Source organism: Orbicella franksi, chromosome 10 (genome assembly GCF_964199315.1).
Source record: "Orbicella franksi chromosome 10, jaOrbFran1.1, whole genome shotgun sequence".
Classification (NCBI taxonomy): Eukaryota; Metazoa; Cnidaria; class Anthozoa; order Scleractinia; family Merulinidae; genus Orbicella; species Orbicella franksi.
Window position 1 is genome coordinate 24677994 of NC_138154.1, and position 20019 is coordinate 24698012.

At 38.5% G+C, this 20019-nt stretch overlaps 2 protein-coding genes across 2 annotated transcripts; both read right to left on the bottom strand.

The window, feature by feature from the left end:
* Positions 1 to 3923: 3923 nt before the first annotated feature.
* LOC145501764 (uncharacterized) lies at positions 3924 to 7097 on the bottom strand. Its single transcript, XM_081481159.1, has 4 exons — positions 7074 to 7097; positions 6474 to 6666; positions 6157 to 6272; positions 3924 to 4139 (listed from the first exon to the last, which is right to left on the bottom strand). The coding sequence occupies exons 1-4, from the start codon at positions 7095 to 7097 to the stop codon at positions 3924 to 3926; spliced, it is 549 nt and encodes a 182-aa protein (XP_081337285.1).
* Positions 7098 to 15119: 8022 nt separating this feature from the next.
* Positions 15120 to 17248, bottom strand: LOC145500880 (uncharacterized). Its single transcript, XM_081480416.1, has 4 exons — positions 17225 to 17248; positions 16737 to 16929; positions 16397 to 16524; positions 15120 to 15468 (listed from the first exon to the last, which is right to left on the bottom strand). Exons 1-4 carry the CDS (start codon positions 17246 to 17248, stop codon positions 15268 to 15270), a joined length of 546 nt encoding a protein of 181 aa, XP_081336542.1. The 3' UTR covers positions 15120 to 15267.
* Between the last annotated feature and the right edge of the window lie 2771 nt (positions 17249 to 20019).

A 20019-nucleotide genomic window follows, 5' to 3' on the forward strand; every position in this document is an offset into this window, starting at 1 on the left:
TTACGCTTTCTATGAACCTGCGATCAGGTCAATTTTTCATGCTATTTATCCTCTTCACGAGGTCGTATGATCGCCGGTCGATTTATGTTGCACTATAAAACCGCTTGCTCTAATCAATTGATAAGTCAAATGATGTTTTGATCATCGAATCTAAGGTCGCGCCACCGTGCACTACGCAGGAGACATTTGAAAACGGTATTTTCACTCTCAAAACCCCGGAGAAAATTAAAAACGCAACAATCACCGGTCATTTTGGATTTGTGTTCGAGGAAAACTCGTCATCGTTTTCGGAAAGCTCCGTTTTCAAAATGTTTTCCATCCCGGCTCACTAAAACGAAAAGCCGGCGTTTTCACCATGCGTTTTCAAATTTCTCCGGTTTGAAGAACGTTTTCGAAAAGCTCCGTTTTCGTGACGGATTAGTGTGGACTGTAGGCCAAACCGTAGAAATAAAGTTGCGTTTTCAAATTTCTCCGCCGTAGTGTGGACAAAATTATCTTTTTCAAAGTGTGGCCCCCTTTACTCATATAGCATATTTGCCCTCGAAGCTTCGCTTCTCGGGCAAATATTTGTTTTAAGAACATCAAATTTCCCGATAGTTCCTCAACAGAAACACTCTATTGTTTAACTAGAAATCTCGAGCTCATAATCTAATTGCGCTCGGAGATTTGACCTGTGGCTTTCTGGAGTTGGTTGTCCTGTGCACGACTATATGTAGAAAAATTCACATTCCTTTAAGGACACTAAAATGGCCACCCCGCTTGTTTTTTGCAGGGGCATGTCACGGCCACTTAACTGGTACCGTTACTAATAAGAGGTGATAAATGTGAGCAGGCCATGTGAGGTCGTCTTTGCGCTGAGTTTTCTTTCCATTCAGTCGCCGTGGGCTTTGCCGTTTTGTGCTCTCAGCGTTGGAGTTTGGTGACGGTAGCCTTTATCGGAATCTGAGGGAATTTTCCTTGTTTATTTTACATGCTCACGAACACGACTTTGAATCGCCTTGGCTTTGGGATGTCAACCGTCACTGAACCTGGGAACAGCTGTATTTGATTGCATTTGTTGATTAGTTCCAGTCGCGACAGATAGCTCAGTCTTTATCCGGTCGAATATTGTTTGGAATCGGTGGAAAAGTACTCTGAAGGCAAGAAACATAAGAGTGAGTTTGATGTGCATGAACCAAGGAACGGAAATGTAAACACTGTCTACTTTATTCATCAGGGGAAATACTCGAATCAGTCGCACGGAGACTGTTTGTTTTCGATGAACGAGTACGTGATTGCAAATGTTTGCTTTCAATTGAGCTTTCAACTTAGAATAATGTTTGTGAACAAATATATACTTTTACAAATTAGTTTTTACGCTTAGTTAATGTGGGAATATTTATCACGAAATTTGAAGGCTGATGTAAATATTTAAGTCCTATTAAACTTTTGACGGCTACGGAAACTGGCGCCGTCATGCAACGTACACAGGGGACCTGTTCACTGGCATGGACTTTGACACTACGATATATCTGTCTGTAAAACTCCGATTGTTGATGAAAAACGCTGATTTTAGCAATAGACAAAGGTTGAAAGTCAGCTAGGGGAATCATTTAGGGTATCTATATTAAAGTGACAGCGTCGAACGCACTCTCGTAATCTTTGCAATTTGATTACTACTAGTTGTTAAATAGTGCCCGCGCGAGATCGTAACTCTTGCTCAGTTTTGGCCAATGACAACGCAGGAAAATTTAGCGGTGAACTATTAAGCAATTAGATTATGAGCTCGAGATTTCTATTTAAGTAACGCCCCGACTAAGAAGTGTAACGAAAACAATAGGGCCGCGGCAGCGGGAGCCGTTAGTAGCCGATAAGCAGAAACGTGATCATTAAATTTTAAAAACAATATTATAACATAACTAAACCAAAGCGCGCGCTCTGATTGGTTAATTTAGCGTCTACTTTTTGCTCATGAGTGTACGCTGCTGACGTGTGTGCTAATGTTTACAAAGCAAATCTTTTGACAGACATTGTTTCCAAAGTAATGGCCGACGTTCTTCTGCCAGAAATGCGAAACTGTCTTTACAGTTGTCTGAAGATGAAATTTTATCGAGTTACTGGTGTGCAGTCGGTTGTCATGAATGAATTTTCGCGCGCTTGTTTTCTCTTGTCATGTAGGACTACACGAACATTTTTTTGTGATGTAGCTCAATAAAAGGACTTCTGTTGTTCCAATGTCTCAATGTTATGTTGTAAAACAAATGGTAAACGCCATAGCGTACGCTATTGAGATATGGATGCACTTGGGAGGTTTGCTAAGCACTCAAGAAGCTAGAGTCGCATTCGGCTATCGCCTGGTGCGACTCTTACGCTTCTTTCGAGCTTAGCAACCTCCCGCGTGCATCCATAACTCAACAGTGCACGCTATGGCGTTTACCATTTGTTCTGTGTTCCTGTCGAGGAATCATCGGCTGATAGTTGCCCCGCGGAAATTTGATATTCTTAAAACACATATTTGCCCGAGAAGCGAAGCTTCGAGGGCACATATCCTAGTTTTAAGAATATCAAATTTCCAGGGGGCAACTATCAGGCCGATAGTTCCGAGACATAAACACTCTATTGTCTTTATTGTTCACCACTAAATTTTCTTCCGCGCGCCAGTTCAAAAATCATATTGAATTGTTTTACACTTTTTTAGACGAAACCCGTGAAAGCAAAATGTAAAATATGAAAAACAAAACGGACAAAAAAAAAACTCTTTTACAATTTCAATGGTTTATTTTCTATAAGCAGGCTTTTTTACAGAAATATTTTCACGAACGATTACTATCCATCCGGGAATTTTCCTCGGACGGGCACTATAGGCTGATAGTGTCTCTCCTCGAATGAACACTATCGCGTCACGTGATCCATTTAAAACAATAAGAATCGGAGAAAAATTAATTATCACGCATAGAAATCGAGAGCGAATAATCTAATTGTTTTAGTATAAATCTACTAGTCGTTCAAAACGTTACATAAATCCTCTTCACAAACACTTCGAAAATCTATCACAGATTACTATAAATCTACTTGCGTTCTATCACGAATGCCTTTCTGATTGGCTACGCTATTCACTATCTATTCTGTGATAGATAGTAAGTAGCGTAGCAGTGTGCCCTTGATAACGAAATGACGGTCACTTCTTGGCGTTTTCGAAGTGTCTGTGAAGAGGATTTAGGTAAAGTTTTCAACGACTAGTAGATTTATACTAAAAGAATTAGATTATTCGCTCTCGATTTCTATGCGTGATAGTTGACGAGGGCGCATCACGCGATAGAGATCTCGAGCTCAAAATCTAATTGTTTAATAGATAGTGAGTTGCGTAGGCAATCAGAGAGCGGCATTCGTGATAGAATGCTAGTTGATTTATACTAATGGCTGATAGTGTACGATAGCTCAGCCAATCAGATTGCAGCATATATCTGCATTTTTATACCAGAAGAATTCCACTAAATTCTTATTAGTAGAATTTTACTTGTACGTAAATACTTTGTATATACTGGTAATTTTATAGCTCATATTGGCAGGGCAGCCCAAACAGACCAGCTCATTCTACGTTCCCTGCTCAACGTTCGCATGCACGTTGAATTGTGTAACAAGTTCACGGAAATAAATCAACGGTGGTAAACAATGTTTTACCACGAGAGAAGATTACCGCTTCCCCTTTTCACTGAGTAATTTTACTTCCTTCCCACCCCTTCTTAACAAGTAATATTTCACCATGTATCTCCCTCCTAGCCGGCTAATTATTGTAGAACTGGCAAAAGTTATAAATTAAAAGAACATAAACACTCCCAAACAATACGCATGTTGATTTTATTATCTGATCACTATGAACGTTTGTTTCACGCTTATCTTAATTCATTTATCTTTTTATTTATTTATTCTTTGATTCATTGATTTTATGATCGACCGAGCCGTTTAAAATGACAGCGCCTGTCATCGGTGCTGCTACGGATTAGAATCAATCTATCATCAGTGCAGTCGTCACTAACTCCCAGGTACAAGTTAGTGTTATTGGGAAGCGTGTGTTTATAAGTGAAGTGAAGTGAACCTTGTTTCCATTTCTCCTCATCAAACAGGAAAGCATCGGTAGTTGAAGAGTTACATCGCTCATTCTGCGAAAGAAACAAAAAACTCAATGAACGTTACGCTCAGAGCAAACTCGCATTTTACCAAGCTAAACATATGTTTACTTGTTGCCAACAAGAGCCGGCTATGATGGTCTCTTATTGCCAACGAATATTTAACAATTTTTCGCCTAAGGCTCGGTGAACATTGGTAAATATTCACCGAGACGGAGTCGAGGTGAATATTTACCAATGTTCACTGAGCCTGAGGCGAATAATTTTTAGTACCATTTTCAGAGCTGAACAAAGAGGACTCCAGAATAGTGGACTAAAACATAAAAACACTGGCGCAATTCTTCGTTTGCATACACGTATGCAGCCGTAGTTTTAATAATAAGCCCAATTGTGAATCAATTTGCTCATCGAGTTCGGCAGTAAAACAAACAAGCGAAACACTACGATAAAAAATTCATCCGTTACCTTTGTTTTATCGTTGTTGACTTCATTCACAATTGTCATCATCGTCTAAAAATGAGTAGCTTTAGTTTGAAGAAAAATAAATTTCGGTCAATCGATCTGACCTGCTGGCGATCAACGTAACCACTGCGTTTACGATTCTTAAATTCCTTGAATGCGAATTCTTAAAATTGCTTCTTGCTCCAAGGGCGACTGCAGTCATTTTGAAAATTCTCCATCTTTTCAGATATCCCGGAATTGGAGTGATGTCGTCTGAATAAATGAAAAATTCATTCAGCAACTGTCCGCCATGTTTACTTGCCGAGATGGCAAAGCTGGCGAGCTTATTAACTAGGCCTGAAAATGTTATATAAAGGAATCGCTCAACCAATCAGATTGCAGGAAACTCTTTGTTCAGCTCTGAAATTAAACTAATATCATTTATTATAGACACATGGGTGTTTTATTGGAAAATGTTAAACGTTAATCTCTATGTATAGAAATTTAATGTAGTCTTAATTTACGCAGGGCCCCTTTTGATACCAGCCAAGTGCTGATTGGGCCACCCTGCCTAAATAAAGTTGACCTTACCTTACCTTACCTTACATCCGGAACCCAAGTGGCGTATTTTCCTTACAGGTGGAGATATCGACGACGTCATTTCTCGCTTTTTCTCGGTTGGTCAGTTTGTCTATATCATAAAAAGAAAATTACACGGTGGCTTAAAGATATGAATTTTATTTTCTCGTGTTAAAAACAATATTTCAACACTCGAAAATAACATTGTTGTGTTCCCTAGATATGAGATGATAGATAGTCAACGAGGGCTGTCGAGACCCATAGCGCCGAGTTGGATGTAACCATCTCATATTCAACAAACGCGAGTGGAATAATTGTTTTATTTAAAAAAAACGCCCCAAAATTTAGAAAACTAAACAAAAATGACAATAAAAACGTCCCAAAAATAAAAAATTCTTACGGGCACGCTCACCATATTTGTAGTGCATGATATAATTACTCGTATACCATGATGGCTAAGCCAATGTAAACTCTTCAGTTGCATACACCTTATTCCAAAATGGCCGTCATTTTAGTATTCTTTTGTTTATTTGAAAATGAGCCCTTGTTGTCTAGTTTAAGGGAAAATATTCTTTTGAATTTCGAGTCTAAGAACAAGGCAACACGGGCTAATTTCCAAGTAAACAAAAGAATACTTAAATGGCGGCCATTTTGGAATAAGGTGTATTATCCAATGATACAGTTTTAAATAATATCATATATAGACTTCCGATATTTCACAGCTGATATTGTGCAACATTTCAACCAAATTCACTTTTCTTGAACACTAATGTTTTCATAGATCACTCGCACCAAAATAACGGCAAAATCGAAACGGTTTCGTTTGAGCGAAGAACGTCCAAAAACTCAGGGATTTCAGATTAGTTGGAAAGAAAGACACTGTTCAAACTTCAACTTTGTAGTGGATGTCCAATAAATTTAGCCGTGTTACCTGACGGTCCGGTACGGCACTCAGTAGAACTATAATATCAGAAAAAAGTGTACATAAAATACACTTGCCAATAGACGCTTATAGATAGTTTTAACTTACCATAAAAGTGACTGTCCTCCTGTCAATGACCTTCAGCGCGTAGTAGTGTGTGTTACCGCCTTGTTTATTAGTGTATTGGATGCATTTCTTTCCTCTGGTATCCTCAATCGTAAAGTCTTTGAAATATAAAATACACTATTAGGGAAAACTTCTGAAAACAATTTCAGTTAAAATTATAACTAAACAAGACTCAATAACATGCAATAAAAAAGGCAGCTCAGCTGCATCAGAAAGCAACAATCTCCCTACATTTGGGACCTTAAGCAATAACACTATAGTATACACTGTGGGGTGATGTAGTTTTTACTGTGACTTACTAGTTGTTAAGCTCTTTGTGGATGTACCATCGCATTTTGCCTGGGTTGTACCTCCAACAAAGTGAACCTGTAAAAGATTACCAGCTTGACAGTCGTCTTCTTTTCTTAAAAATGACTGAAGGCTGATAGCTCCTCCAGTACTCCGTCTGTTTGGCCTGGCTTCCACAGGGACCAGTAGACACATAACTGCAGCCTGTATATGTCCAATTATAGCATGGTCATTCATTGATTAATACATCGATAAATGTCATTTGTTAAAATTTAACACAAATTATAGAACTTTGTGCTCGTCATATTTTTTTGTCTCGCAGTCCTTTGAAATACGCTCTTGAACGTCCGAAAACTCTATCCGAAACTACCCTTCGGAAACCCGCGTTTCAATCTGGCATTTCAATTCCTGCAAGCAGCAAACATTGTACAGGTCATACCGTATATTTAAAGCTCTGAAAGTTTACATGCCCTAATAGATCATTAAAACGACGCTTAACAAAAAAGAGAGAACCTCAACGAGGGCAAAACACAAAACATAAGACCTATTAAATTTAAACTTTCAGAATCATAAAATCTAAGATTCTGGTAACGCTAGCCAATATTCCTTACTAAAAAAGTGTATGTGAAATCCATTTAGCCTGATCTATGTCCAGTGATTTCTTTCAGATGAATAACTATAAAATGTTTCAGAGCTACGGCTTTCTTTTATACCATGGTTCATTTAATTTTATTTCCACTATATAATTCATAAAAAATGAATGGAATTTGTTCGACAGCGGACCTGATCCTAAAAAGCATTACGTAATGATGTCAAGTATTTTTCTTTCAGCTAGGGTCAGTTGAGATCAGGTTGTTCATAGAACCGGTATGTCAAGGGGAGCAGTTAAGTTTCGATGGAAGTTTTAAGAACAAACAAACTTCCACTGAGGTAGATCGTATTAAGAAGCAATATAAGATCGATTAATCGGTTCAATTAGCTAAACACCCAACAATTTGCATGGAAAAAATTGAGATCTAAAGGGCCCCAAAAAGGTTTAAATCGACTGATTTTTTTTCACGTCAACCCCCGTCATCCGCTTCTACCACGGATGGTTTGATAAGTACTGTATCCCTCAAGGAAGTAGGAACATCCTGTTTACATTTCTTTGATATTGACTTTTTTACTATTTCGTCATTCCGTTTTATTGCCTATTCACCAGATTTGTTAGCGATAGCTGGATCTCGACCAACAAAAGGAATTAACCGTTTACACTTTTGATACCAAGGGAAAATATCAATTGAGATCAAAAGAATATATCTTGTTGAGATTTATTAATTAAGATTGAAGTATTCAATTGAAAGAAGAACAACTTAATTCGCAATGAGCCTATATCATCATAACATAGGTGTGTAAACCGTCAGTAATTTTTTATACTACAATTATTTGTTTGCCAAATTAAATGGGTATGATTGGCGGGAACCAGTAATTGTCCGTATAAATGGAGAGACTTTAGGACCCTATACGTTACCTCGACGGCATCAATTGATACGCAGAGAATTTTATGCCGGCGCTAAGTTTCAATTTGCACATATCACTTTATATCTTGGTTCAAGAGGTCATTCGCTCGAATATTCATCATGAAAACATTGAAATGTTGTCTTGAAATGTCACCTCAACAGCAATCTACGACTGAAGAACGCTATTGACAGTATTGATAACCAACGACTAAGATTCTTAGCACAAGAGGGGTGACTGTTTCGCAATTGTGACACATCGGACAGTTTATTTGCCGAAAACAGATACCTTGATTGTGTTTTGTTTCCCTTGGACATGTTTTGTTTTTCTTGAACATTCAAATTCAATATTCCATTCCTGTGCATTCCTGGGTATTGAGTATTGAAATAGCGACTTTTTAAAAACTGTGGTGAAATTGCAGAGGGTCTGAATGGGGGCCGGGGGTCCACGTGTCTGTTGTCGGTTAAAATTTCATTAAATTGTCGGATGTCGGTTAAAATTTTCGACCTTTGTCGGTTGTCGGTAAACCTCAGTTAATTGTTTTGTCGCTAGTCGGTCATTTTTTTCCTCGTTTTCTCAGTAGTCAGTAATATTTTTCGCCCTTTGTCGCCAGTCGATTAACCTCATTCAGACCCTCATTGAATACAGCTCGTTCCATGCAAAAGGTCGCATCGGACAGAATTAATTCACTCCCTATGAAGTATGTTGCTTTAGCATTCAAAAGCATTCATTGCAAAGATCTGTTTACTCTGTAAGGTACACAGATTGACCCACCCCCCCCCCCTTCCACCTCTTCCTTCCCCATTCAATGTTGAACCCTTCTTATATAAGGACTACTCGTGCAGTACGCTTGAGAGCTCATCGTTGCCGGGAATTGAGGGGAATCGAAGTACGGAAGATATTTGGCAAATGTGCCAACACTTTCGGCAACTTTACCGCAGTAATGTTCTTCACTGCGTGTCACGCACAACACGTATGGTCTCACCCCCCCCCCCCTCAAGAATATTGTTCATAACATATTATCTACGTGCTCATTGAAAAACGCGTTTTTTCCCATTCATGCGTGAGTATGATTCGGTAAATTAATTTATGCGAAAATGTGGTCAACGAAGTGTCAATTTTGCAAGTTCCTACCATAGTTTTGCTCTTACTCATCCGTGAGCAGAAGATGTTTCTAATCCTATTAATGCTGGGGGGTTACACTGGCGTTAATTAACAGGAACTTGTTAGCACGTAAACTAGCGAAAAGATGATTTGTATGATGTTTGTCAAGTTGCTTTTAACAAGAACATTTATTTGCATTCTCACCCGGTTTCTATATGCAAACAAACAGAAATTCAATGATGTTTTTACCCCGGCAATCATGATGGCAAGGTTAGGCGTAATACCGTCCAATATACAAGGTCTTCCTGTATTTTTCAAAACAGTGTCTCAAAGACTGAGAGGAACCGCCAGTGCCGGGCGCTCTCAACGCTTCCCGAACATTTTAGGCTCTACGTCCTGCCGACTCCTCTACCCTTCGCCGGGCATCGATGAGTTTACAGTGAAAGCTTTTCAAAACAATTCATCAAGTATCCTTCATTATTTTGAAGAACTATTCTTTCATAAGAGATTGAATTTGATAGAACTGATATTGAGTACCATTTGAGTTACCCTTGTGGTTTTTCAGGAAACAGTGGAGTAGTCAAATCCACCCACATTCTATTGCTAATTTTATGATGTCAAGATGGCACCGAAAAGTGCTATTTTTAGCGTTGACGTTAATTGGAAAACCTTTAGTGGGCGGTAATTTGTGATAATGGGTAATCACTAATTGGTATAAATATTCTTATTTAAATTTATCTTTCATTCTGTGTTGTTTATATAATAACCTTAAACGGCGGCTGCATTTGGTCGGAGGTACTTTTCCTAAATTAGAGGTTTGGGGGTTTGCGTGTCCGGCTTTGGTGCACGTAGGATATCGATGCACTTTTTATGTATTTTGCTGTAATCTTATTAGCGTCAATTAAAACATATCTTGGGCCTGGCTGATCCATGGCCACGTGCTCATGCCTGAAAACCTTTGTGTGCGTTCGGTTGTGTAGTGAAGGCAAAATCGTGTGTTTATTATAATATTGTAGCGTGATGAAAACAAGAAATCCAAAATAAATTATATATCTGCCCTTTTCCAGCCAAATTTACTCGGGTTCTAATTATCCGTATATCCTACCGTACGGCCCGCTAAAATTTAAAGCTGTTTTTGTTGCCAAAATGTTTCGTGATTTATTGCCAAGTGTCCTTAACTTTTTAAGCAAGTAATAGTTTAAAACTTTCTTTTACTTCTAGAATTGTCTATTGAAGTCTGCTAACGACTTAAGAGTCACTTATTAAACAACGATTTCAAAATGCAAAATGTCGAATGTTCTTTGGTTAACTTCCTCATGCAGTCTTTCTATCATGCATGAAGGTTCAGCAACTTTCATTTTCATTTTCGACAAACTGAACTTTGATTGAGCCGCTGGCGCTAAATTACAAAGCTAAACAGAAAACGGTCCTCAGACAGTAGAGAAAACGAGCTGAAAGTATCCACATGGGCTTATGTTCTATTAGTTTACGGATTCACTTCTTTTCAAAAGCTATACTTTTACCATCAGAAAGAGGAAAGGTCAATTGAACAGTATTTTATTCTTGCCATTACTTTATTTTTCCTTTTTTATCATATGGGTATTTCCGATATGACACTTATAGAAGGCGTCAAATAAATTTTCAATGGATTTCAGACTTTGGAAGAACTCCCAAAACGCAAATTTCGAAAACATCTGCTCAGGATCGTACTGTTCTCTGAGACTCCTGAGAGAGACTCCCACTCCAACACATACCTCTTAATAACTGAGTTCGAGGGCCGTACTGTAAGTTACGGACGGAGTTTTCTCCCCATCGATTTATATGGCCTAAGCGCGAACGCGCGGGCCATAAATCGAAGGAGAACAACGAGGATCCGTAACTTACAGTACGGACCGAGTAAACGATGTTAGTAAGATATTTATTATATCTCTACTGTGTGTCTGACGGGTTCGGGAACGATTTCTATTCACACGGAACTGCTTCAAATTTCTGACGTACCTCGAAAGCTAAACGAGTCAAATTGAAATCGTTGCTAAGTGACTCTTAAGTCGTTAGCAGGTTTTAGTACACAAATCAGAAGTAAAGGAGAGTTTTAAACTTTTACTTGCTAAAAACGTTAAGAACACTTGGCGATAAATCGCGAAACATGTTGGCAACAAAAACAGCTTTAAATTTGACGGGCTGTACAGCAGAATACGGACCGCTAAACTGACCAATCACAGCGCTCGCACTAACTGAGAGATATAATAAAAGTGTCCTATTGTAAACTTCCCACGACAATATTAATTAGGATAAGTTCTTTAATAGATGTAATCGCTGCGATCGATACAAAAATGTTCAGCAATCGTTGCGATACTATGGAAAGCACTATCCAGCGACATTGTGCTGCGTCGGCTGAGGAGAGTCAATAAAGGTGATCTGGAAAAGAAGACAAATCGAGCATTAGCTATCGTCTACCGTTTTTAAAATAGTAACATCAAGCGACTGACTCGAACATCACCCTTTCTATGAACCTGCGATCAAGTCAATTTTTCATGCTATTTATCCTTTCCACAAGGTCGTATGATCGCCGGTCGATTTAAGTGTCACTATAAAACCGGGTGCTCTAATCAGTTGAGCGTGAGTCTTTTTGACCATCGAGTCTAAGGTCGCGCCACACCGTACGCCGGAGAAATTTGGAAACGGTGTTTTCACTCTCAAAACGCCGGAGAAAATTAAACACGCAAAAATTACTGGTCATTTTGGATTTGTGTTTAAGGAAACTCGTCATCGGTTTCGAAAAGATCCTTTTTCAAACTGTTTTCCATCCACACTAAAACGGAAAGTCGGCGTTTCAAATTCCTCCTGTTTGAAGAACGTTTTCGAAAAGCTCCGTTTTCGTGACGGATTAGTGTTGACTGTAGGCCAAACCGTAGAAATAAAGCTGCGTTTTCAAATTTCTCCGCTGTAGTGTGGACAAAATTATCTTTTCAAAGTGTGGCCCGCCTTTACTCAAAGCACTATCTTACTCGCGCCTTAGGATTTACGTTCACCGCCAACCGTTTGATTGACAGCACCTCAAAACAGTGCACTCGCCGGAAGATAATAGCAGTCTTGAATGGGCGGTTACGTAACATATCAAACACGAAAGACCGCGTTTGACGACATTTCGGACAGGTGAAAATACGACACGTAGCGGAGCGGAGGAGTTTGGAGGCCAAACACTGTCTTTAATAAGTCCAAGGGAATATATTTTCTATATATATATTTCTTTTGCTGTATGATATTCTCTGTATTATGCAAAGTAAAATGGTTGTTGTTGTTCTTGTTGTTGTTATATATATGTAAGATTGCGTAAACAACGCGCGCGCGTAAACAACTGCGAATTTCCAATCACAAAATTCAATCCTTGAAATTTTGTTAAAGCATAAAGTGGAAACCGTTGGAAACTGTTTTCCGCGTTTATTTCAGTTAGAATTCTACTGAAACAATTAGATTATTCACTTTCGATTTCTATGCGGTGATAGTTGATGAGGCCGAAGGCAGAAGGCCTCATCAACTATCACCTCATAGAAATTTCTCGCAAATAATCTAATTGCATGTTAAATAGTGTCTGCGCGAGATCGTACCACTTGATCAGTTTTGGCAAATGACGATGTAGGAAAATTTAGCGGTGAACTGTATAAACAATAACAGACGAAGATAAGCAAGGCCGATTAAACAGTAATCAGACTTGTTTATCTTCGTCTGTTATTCATTCAACTTATAGCTGATAAGATCTTCTACAGCTAGAGGAACCGGTACTCCCATTTCGCCACGGTGGTCCTTACAAAAATTTAAGTTCGTCTTATATAAACAATAGCTTCCATTTGGCGCGGTAATATGCTAGGATATTTGTCCGCGGACATTATCTGTTCCGAGAAGCGAACAGTTTTCCGAGAGCGTAGCTCGAGGAAAACTGTGAGCTTCGAGGAACAGATAATGCAACCTTGTGCCCGGGCTCTCACTTCTCTGCCTCCCTTGGTCGTTGGAAGAAAGACCCTGGTTGCGGCTGGTCACTTGACCACCTGTGACACAAACTTTTCCACGTGTGGGTAGAGTCAACGAATAATTTTTGTCGATCTCAAATGAAGCGAAAGAAAGGCGATCACTGGTCATCGCTATGTTAAACGACACACGGGCAAATACACCTTTTAAATTCTCCAGTCTTATCCTAAGGTTCACACAGGTCAAACGAAATATATTTACATATATCCAGCGTATTGGCTCCAAGAGGTAACACTGTTTCGCTGTTTCATGTTTCCTGAATTAACCTAACGGCACGTTGCTCGCTATATAAAACGCTGTTTTATTTACCATTGTGCAAAATATAATTCTTGACTAAGGAACCGTGTTTAGGCATGTGTCTAAATATAAACTTACATAAACCTGGTGCAAATGAAATATAAGTGCAGGCCTACTCAACAAAACTGTAAATCATTTTACATTGCTGTAAATCAAATGCAAGCCTGAATACTCGACTAATTGGCCGTGTGACAGAAACACTTTTTAACATCCAAACAGTACGGCATAAAGAAGAAAATAAATTACCTCCAAATACAAAGATTCAAGAGACTGATCGACTGGTTTCACTTCGATTCGGTACGAGACGTTTTAAATGTGCGAACCGTCGAAAAGTTAGAGCTCCATTCGGCTGCTGAATTTCTTTGTGAACGAAAGTCAGTCAGCTCGAGGTTTTCAAACCCACAGAGTTTGCGGCAATCAAACACTCTGCCACCCTCCCGCCCAACAGATTTTTTTACCACCCAGATTCTGGGTGGTCACATGACCAGCCGCAACCAAGGGTCTTTCTTGCAACGACCAAGGGAGGAAGAAGAGCGAGAGAGCCTGGGAACGAGGTTGCATATAATGTCCAAGGACAAATATCCGAGCATATTTTCGCGCCAAATCTGATTGCACTCTTATTAGTAGAATTTTACTTGTAGGTAAATATTCTGTATATGGTGATAATTTTATAGTTTTGGCAGAAAACATGTTCGCATGTTCGTTCACATGGACGTTGAACTGTGTAACAAGTTCACGGAAATAAATCAACAGTGCTAAACAACCACGAGGGAAGTTTACTCCGCTTCCTCTTTTGATAGAGTAATTTTACTTCTTACCCACCCTCCTTAGTAAGTAATTTTTCATTATGTATCCTCCCACCCGGCCAAATTATTGTAGTACTGGCAAGAATTATAAATTAAAAAATCATAAACACTACTAAATAATACGCATGTTGATTTTATTAAACAATTTTGTTCCAAACAAAAACTAAGGAGTTAACGGAGAAGTAAACTCGTCAAAATCTATGCTCATAAAGACCGGGTATCCAAACCTCCCCAAGGGCTGTGATTTTCTTTGTTTTAACTTGATGAATTATCAATAAGTTTGATGACCTATTTTCTCAAAACGATATTATGAATCTGATTACTATGAACTTTTGCTTCAAGCTTATATTAATTTATTTATCTTTAACAATTATTCGCCAAAGTTTTAATACAATTACTCAGGTGACTATAGAAATACCTAAGTAAAGGATCGATCGAAAAATGTTAAATTTTATTTCTTATTGTCATCCGTCAACGAACAACTACAGGTACAGATCCCATAGTTTAATACATCATATTGGTCAAAACGGCAAGTGTTTTTCGCCCATTTTAAAACGTCCGGCCTCTAAGAAAAAGCAAAAGGGAGGCTAAAATTGTCTCAAAGTCAGTGGTAAATTCGGTTTGTTGTTGAAACCATCCTGTCAGATAAATAAAGTAAATAACTAAAGAGTTGTGAAAATTTAATAGTTGCTTTGATTTACTCGTGTATATCGACATAAGCGACATTTTCAAGTAAATTTAGAAAGGTTTCTTTGTTATATTTAGCACAATTTTCACATCTTACCTTTGAAAAGTGTCAGTCCAAACTTTCAGCTGTATTTTTGGTGTTTCTCGGAATAGCATTTTCTTTCCTTATCTTAATTTCTTTTTCAGAGACATTGAGAAAGCGCGAGGCGGCCATTTTGAAAATTAGAGGAGGGGGTGAAAGTATAGCGGAATATGACGCCATTCTCGACCAATGAGAGCGCGAGAATTTCTATAATCATCTGAGTAATTATACTTATTATATTTATTTATTCTCTGATTCATTGATTCAATGAGCGATCGGTCGCGACCGATCGTTTAATTAATTGATTCATGATCTCCACCTAAATTTACAGCGCCTATCACCGATGTTGGCGCAGATTAGAGACAATCTCTCATCAGTGCAGTTCTTACTTACTCCAAGGTACAAATTAGTGTTCTTAGCTAGCGTTTGTTTATAATATCTATAAGGTGGTTGCCTTTCTTCATCAAACAAGAACGCATCAGCAGTTGAAGAGTTACATCGCTCATTCTGCGAAAGAAAACAAAAACTCAATAAACATTTCGCTCAGAGAAAACTCTCATTTTATTTAGCTAAACATACGTTTACTTGTTGGCAACAAGAGCCTATGGTGGTCTTTTGTTGTTGCCAACGAATATTGTCATTTATTATAAAGACACGGGTGTTTTACTGGAAAAAGCACCAATCATAAAATTCATACCCACTGCACCCGGGACCCGAGTGACGTATTTTCCATGTTCTCACTATATTTTACCGCTCGAAAATAAAATTGTTATCTTCCCGCCGCTGTGGAATTATTCCAAAAGCGCGCGTTGGATATAAAATGATCGAAAGCCAACGAGGCTCGTCGCCGACATGACTAAAATCCTCTTATATCCAACAAGCGCGAGTGGAATAATTGTTACATTAAAAGCGCCCCTAAAATATAGAAAACTAAACTAAAATGAATATAAAAACGCCCCAAAATTAAAAATACTTATGCGTAGGCTTATCACACTGACATTTGTACCGTATGGTATAATTACTCATATTCCATGATGGCTAAGTCAATGAAAACGCTTGAGTTGCATTATCCAATGATCCAGTTTTAAATAATATCATATATAGACTTCTGATATTTCACAGCTGATATTTGTGCAATGTTTCAGCCAAATTGACTTTTCTTGAACACTGTTGTTTAGTTTCATAGATCGCTCGCACCAAAATAACGGCAAAATCGAAACGGTTTCGTTTGAGCGAAGAACGTCCACAAACTCAGGGATTTCAGATTAGTTGGAAAGAAAGACACTGTTCAAACTTCAACTTTGTAGTGTATGCCCAATAAATTTAGCCGTGTTACCTGACGGTCCGCTACGGCACTCAGTAGAGCTATAATATCAGAAAAAAATGTTTATAAAATACACTTGCCAATAGACGCTTAGAAATAGTTTTAACTCACCATAAAAGTGACCGCCGGCGTGACCGTCGCCCTGTCAATGACCTTCAGCGCATAGTACCGTGTGTTACCGCCTTGTTTATCAGTGTATTGAATACATTTCTTTCCTCTGGCATCCTCAATCGTAAATTCTTTGAAATACAAAGTACACTATTAGGGAACACTTCTGAAAACAATTTCAGTTAAAATTATAACTAAACAAGACTCAATAGTATGAAATCAAAAAAAGGCAGCTCAGCTGCATGAGAAAGCAACAATCTCCGTACGTAAATTTTGGACCTTAAGCAATAACACGACACACTGGGGGCGGGGGGGAGGTGATGTAGTTTTGACTGAGACTTACTAGTTGTTAAGCTCTTTGTAGATGTACCATCGCATTTTGCCTGGGTTCTACCTCCATCAAAGTGAATCTGTAAAAGATTACCGGCTTGACAGTCGTCTACTTTTCTTAAAAATGACTGAAGGCTGATGGCTGTTGCAGTTCTCCGTCTGTTTGGCCTGGCTTCCACAGGGACCAGTAAGCACATAACTGCAGCCTACATGCGGATGAGGAAGTGATATCTTCAATTGTAACCTGGTCATTGACTATTAATAAATCGTGACACCGTGTTGTCGTTAAAATTTCAGAAGAATTAAAAATCTTTGATGTCACGTCTCCATGATATTTTTTCTGAAACAACGTAACATGCCATAATGGATAATAAAGAGGACTTTTAGCAAAAAAGAAAGAAACTGAACGAGGGTAAAATACAAAAGATTAGACATTTTAAAGTTAAACTGCTATGAGTCATAAAATCTAAGATTGGAAGAACCTTAGCCAACATTCCTTACTAGAAAAGTGTATGTGAAATCCATTTAGCCTGCTCTCTGTCCAATTATTACTTTCAGATGAATAATATACTGATACTGTATCGCTCAAGGAAGTCGGAACATCTGATTTATATTTGCTTGACACTGACTTGTTTACTATTTCATCATTCCGTTTTATTGCCTATTCACCAGATTTGTTAGCAATAACTGGATCTCGACCATAAAAAGGAACTAACCGTTTACACCTTTGATACCAAGGGAACATATCAATTGCGATCAAGAGAATATCTCTTGTTGAGTTTTATTGATTAAGATTGAAGTATTCAATTAAAAGAATAATAACTTAAGTCGCTGTGAGTCTACATCATTTTAACGCACGTGTGTAAACCCTCAGTTATTTTTTATACTACTATCATTTGTTTGCCAAATTAAATGGGGACGTTTGGCGGGAACCATGAGTAATTGTCCGTATAAATGGAGAGACTTTAGGACCCTTTAGGTTACATCGACGGCATAAGATGATACGCAGAGAATTTTTTTGCCGGCACCAAGTTTCAATTGCATATATGTTACTATATATCTTTGTTCAAGAGGTCATTCGCTTGAATATCCATCATGAAAACATTGACATGTTGTCTTGAAATGTCACCCCAACAGCAATCTACGACTGAGGAACGCTATTGACAGTATTGATAACCAACGACTGAGATTCTTAGCACAAGAGGTGTGACTGCTTCGCAATTGTGACACATCGGACAGTTTATTTGCCGAAAACAGATACCTTGACTGTGTTTTGTTTCCCTTGGCCATGTTTTGTTTTTCTCGAACATTCAAATTCAATATTCTATTCCAGTGCATTTTAAAAGAACCGAGCACCTATTTAACCTTGAAATAGCGACTATTTGAAAAGGGTTAAAATGTGTTGAAATTGAAGAGGGTCTGAATGGGGGAGTCCACGTGTTGGTTGTCGGTTAAAATTTCCTTACTTTGTCGGTTGTCGGTTAACATTTTCGACCTTTGTCGGTTGTCGGAAAAATCTCAGTTAACTTTTTGTCGCTATTCGGTAATTTTTTTCCCTCGTTTGTCAGTAGGCAGTAATATTTTTCGCCCTTTGTCGCCAGTCGGTTAATTTCATTCAGACCCTCATTGATCGAGTACGGCCCGTTCCATGCAAAAGGTCGCATCGGACAGGATTAGTTCACTCCCTATGAAGTATGTTGCTTTACAATAACCTGTTTACTTTTTAAGGTGGAAAGACTGACCACCACCCCACCCCCCCCCCTCCTTCCCCGTTTGACGTTGAACCCTTCTTAGATAAGGACTACTCGTGCAGTATGCTTGAGAGCACATCGTTGCCGGAAATTGAGCGAAATCGAAGTACGGAAGATATTTGGCAAGTGTGCCAACACTTTCGGCAACTTTGCCAGTAGAAATGTCCTTCGTTACGTGTCACGCCCGAAACGTTTAAACGTGACCATACAAAAGGTCGCACCCCTTAAGCATATTGATCATACCAAATTATCTACGGGCTCATTAAAAAACGCGTTTTTTCCACTTCATGCGCTGCGTGAATATGATTCGGTAAATTAATTTATGTCAAATTGTGGTCAACGAAGTGTCAAGTTTCCAAGTTCCCATCATAGCTGTGCTCTTAATCATCCGTAAGCAGAAGTTGTTCCTAATTCTATTAATGCTGGGGGGGGGGGGGCGGTTTATACAACGGCGTTAATTAATCGTTGGGTTTTAACAGGAAATTGTTATCAAGTACACTTGCAAAATGATGATCAGTATGATGTTTCTCAAGTTGCAATCAACAAGAACATCTATTACATTCTCAGCCGGTTTCTATACAAACAAATATAAATTCAATCATGTTTTTACCCCGGCAATTACGATAGGAAGGTAGGGTGTAATACCATTCAATATACAAGGTTTTCCTGTATTTTTCAAAACAGCGTCTAAAAAACTGAGAGGAACGGTTAGTAGTGGCTGCTCACAACACTTTCTGAACATTTTAGGCTCTACGTCCTGTCGAATCCTCTGCCGTTCGCCGGTAATCGATGAGTTTACAGTGGAGCTTTTCAAAACAATTTGTCAACTATCCTTCATTATTTTGAAGAGCTATTCTTCCATAAGAGTTTGAATTTGATAGAACTGATACTGAGTACCATTTGAGTTACCCGGCCCTTGCTGCTTTTCAGGAAACAGTGGTGTAGTCGCCTGCGCACACATTTTATTTCTAATTTGATAATGATGTCAAAATGACACCGAAACGTGTTTTCTTTAGCGTTGATGTTCATTGAAAAACTTAATCACTAATCGGTGCAAATAGTTTTATTTAATTTATTTTTCATTCTGTTGTTTCCATAATAACCGTAAACCTTCTAAGTCAGGGCGGCTGCATTTGGTCCGGGTACTTTTTCTTGGGTTTGCGTGTCCGGCTTTGACTGACGCCAATTTCAAAGCCAAATAGAAAACGGTTCTCAAACAATAGAGAAAACGGGCTGAAAATATCCAGAAGGGCTTGTGTTCTATTACCCTGCAAGCAGAGTCTCCTTCGATCTTCCTAGACAAATCTATTCGTTTGCGGATTAACTATTTTTCAAAAGCTATACTCAGTTTACCATCAGAAAGAAGAGAGGTCAATTAAACAGTATTTTATCCTCTTGCCATTGATTTCTTGTTCTTTGTTTTTATTATATGGATATTTTCGATATGACATCCTAAAAAGCATGAAATAAATTTTCAAGGTCTAAGGTCAAAGTCTACGGTCTCGTCAACAGTACAAAGAACAAATTTAAAAACGGTGTTTTCAC

What these genes read in the sequence shown, in the direction of transcription:
- LOC145501764 (XM_081481159.1), bottom strand. Translation starts at nt 7,097, where the DNA reads ATGGATTTCACATACACTTTTTTA. An exon ending in ATTTCACATACACTTTTTTA is followed by an intron (nt 6,667 to 7,073) that starts GTAAGGAATATT and finishes GGACATATACAG; the next exon opens with GCTGCAGTTATGTGTCTACT. An exon ending in CACAAAGAGCTTAACAACTA is followed by an intron (nt 6,273 to 6,473) that starts GTAAGTCACAGT and finishes TATATTTCAAAG; the next exon opens with ACTTTACGATTGAGGATACC.
- LOC145500880 (XM_081480416.1), bottom strand. Translation starts at nt 17,248, where the DNA reads ATGGATTTCACATACACTTTTCTA. An exon ending in ATTTCACATACACTTTTCTA is followed by an intron (nt 16,930 to 17,224) that starts GTAAGGAATGTT and finishes ATCCGCATGTAG; the next exon opens with GCTGCAGTTATGTGCTTACT. An exon ending in CGCCGGCGGTCACTTTTATG is followed by an intron (nt 15,469 to 16,396) that starts GTGAGTTAAAAC and finishes TTTCTTTCGCAG; the next exon opens with AATGAGCGATGTAACTCTTC.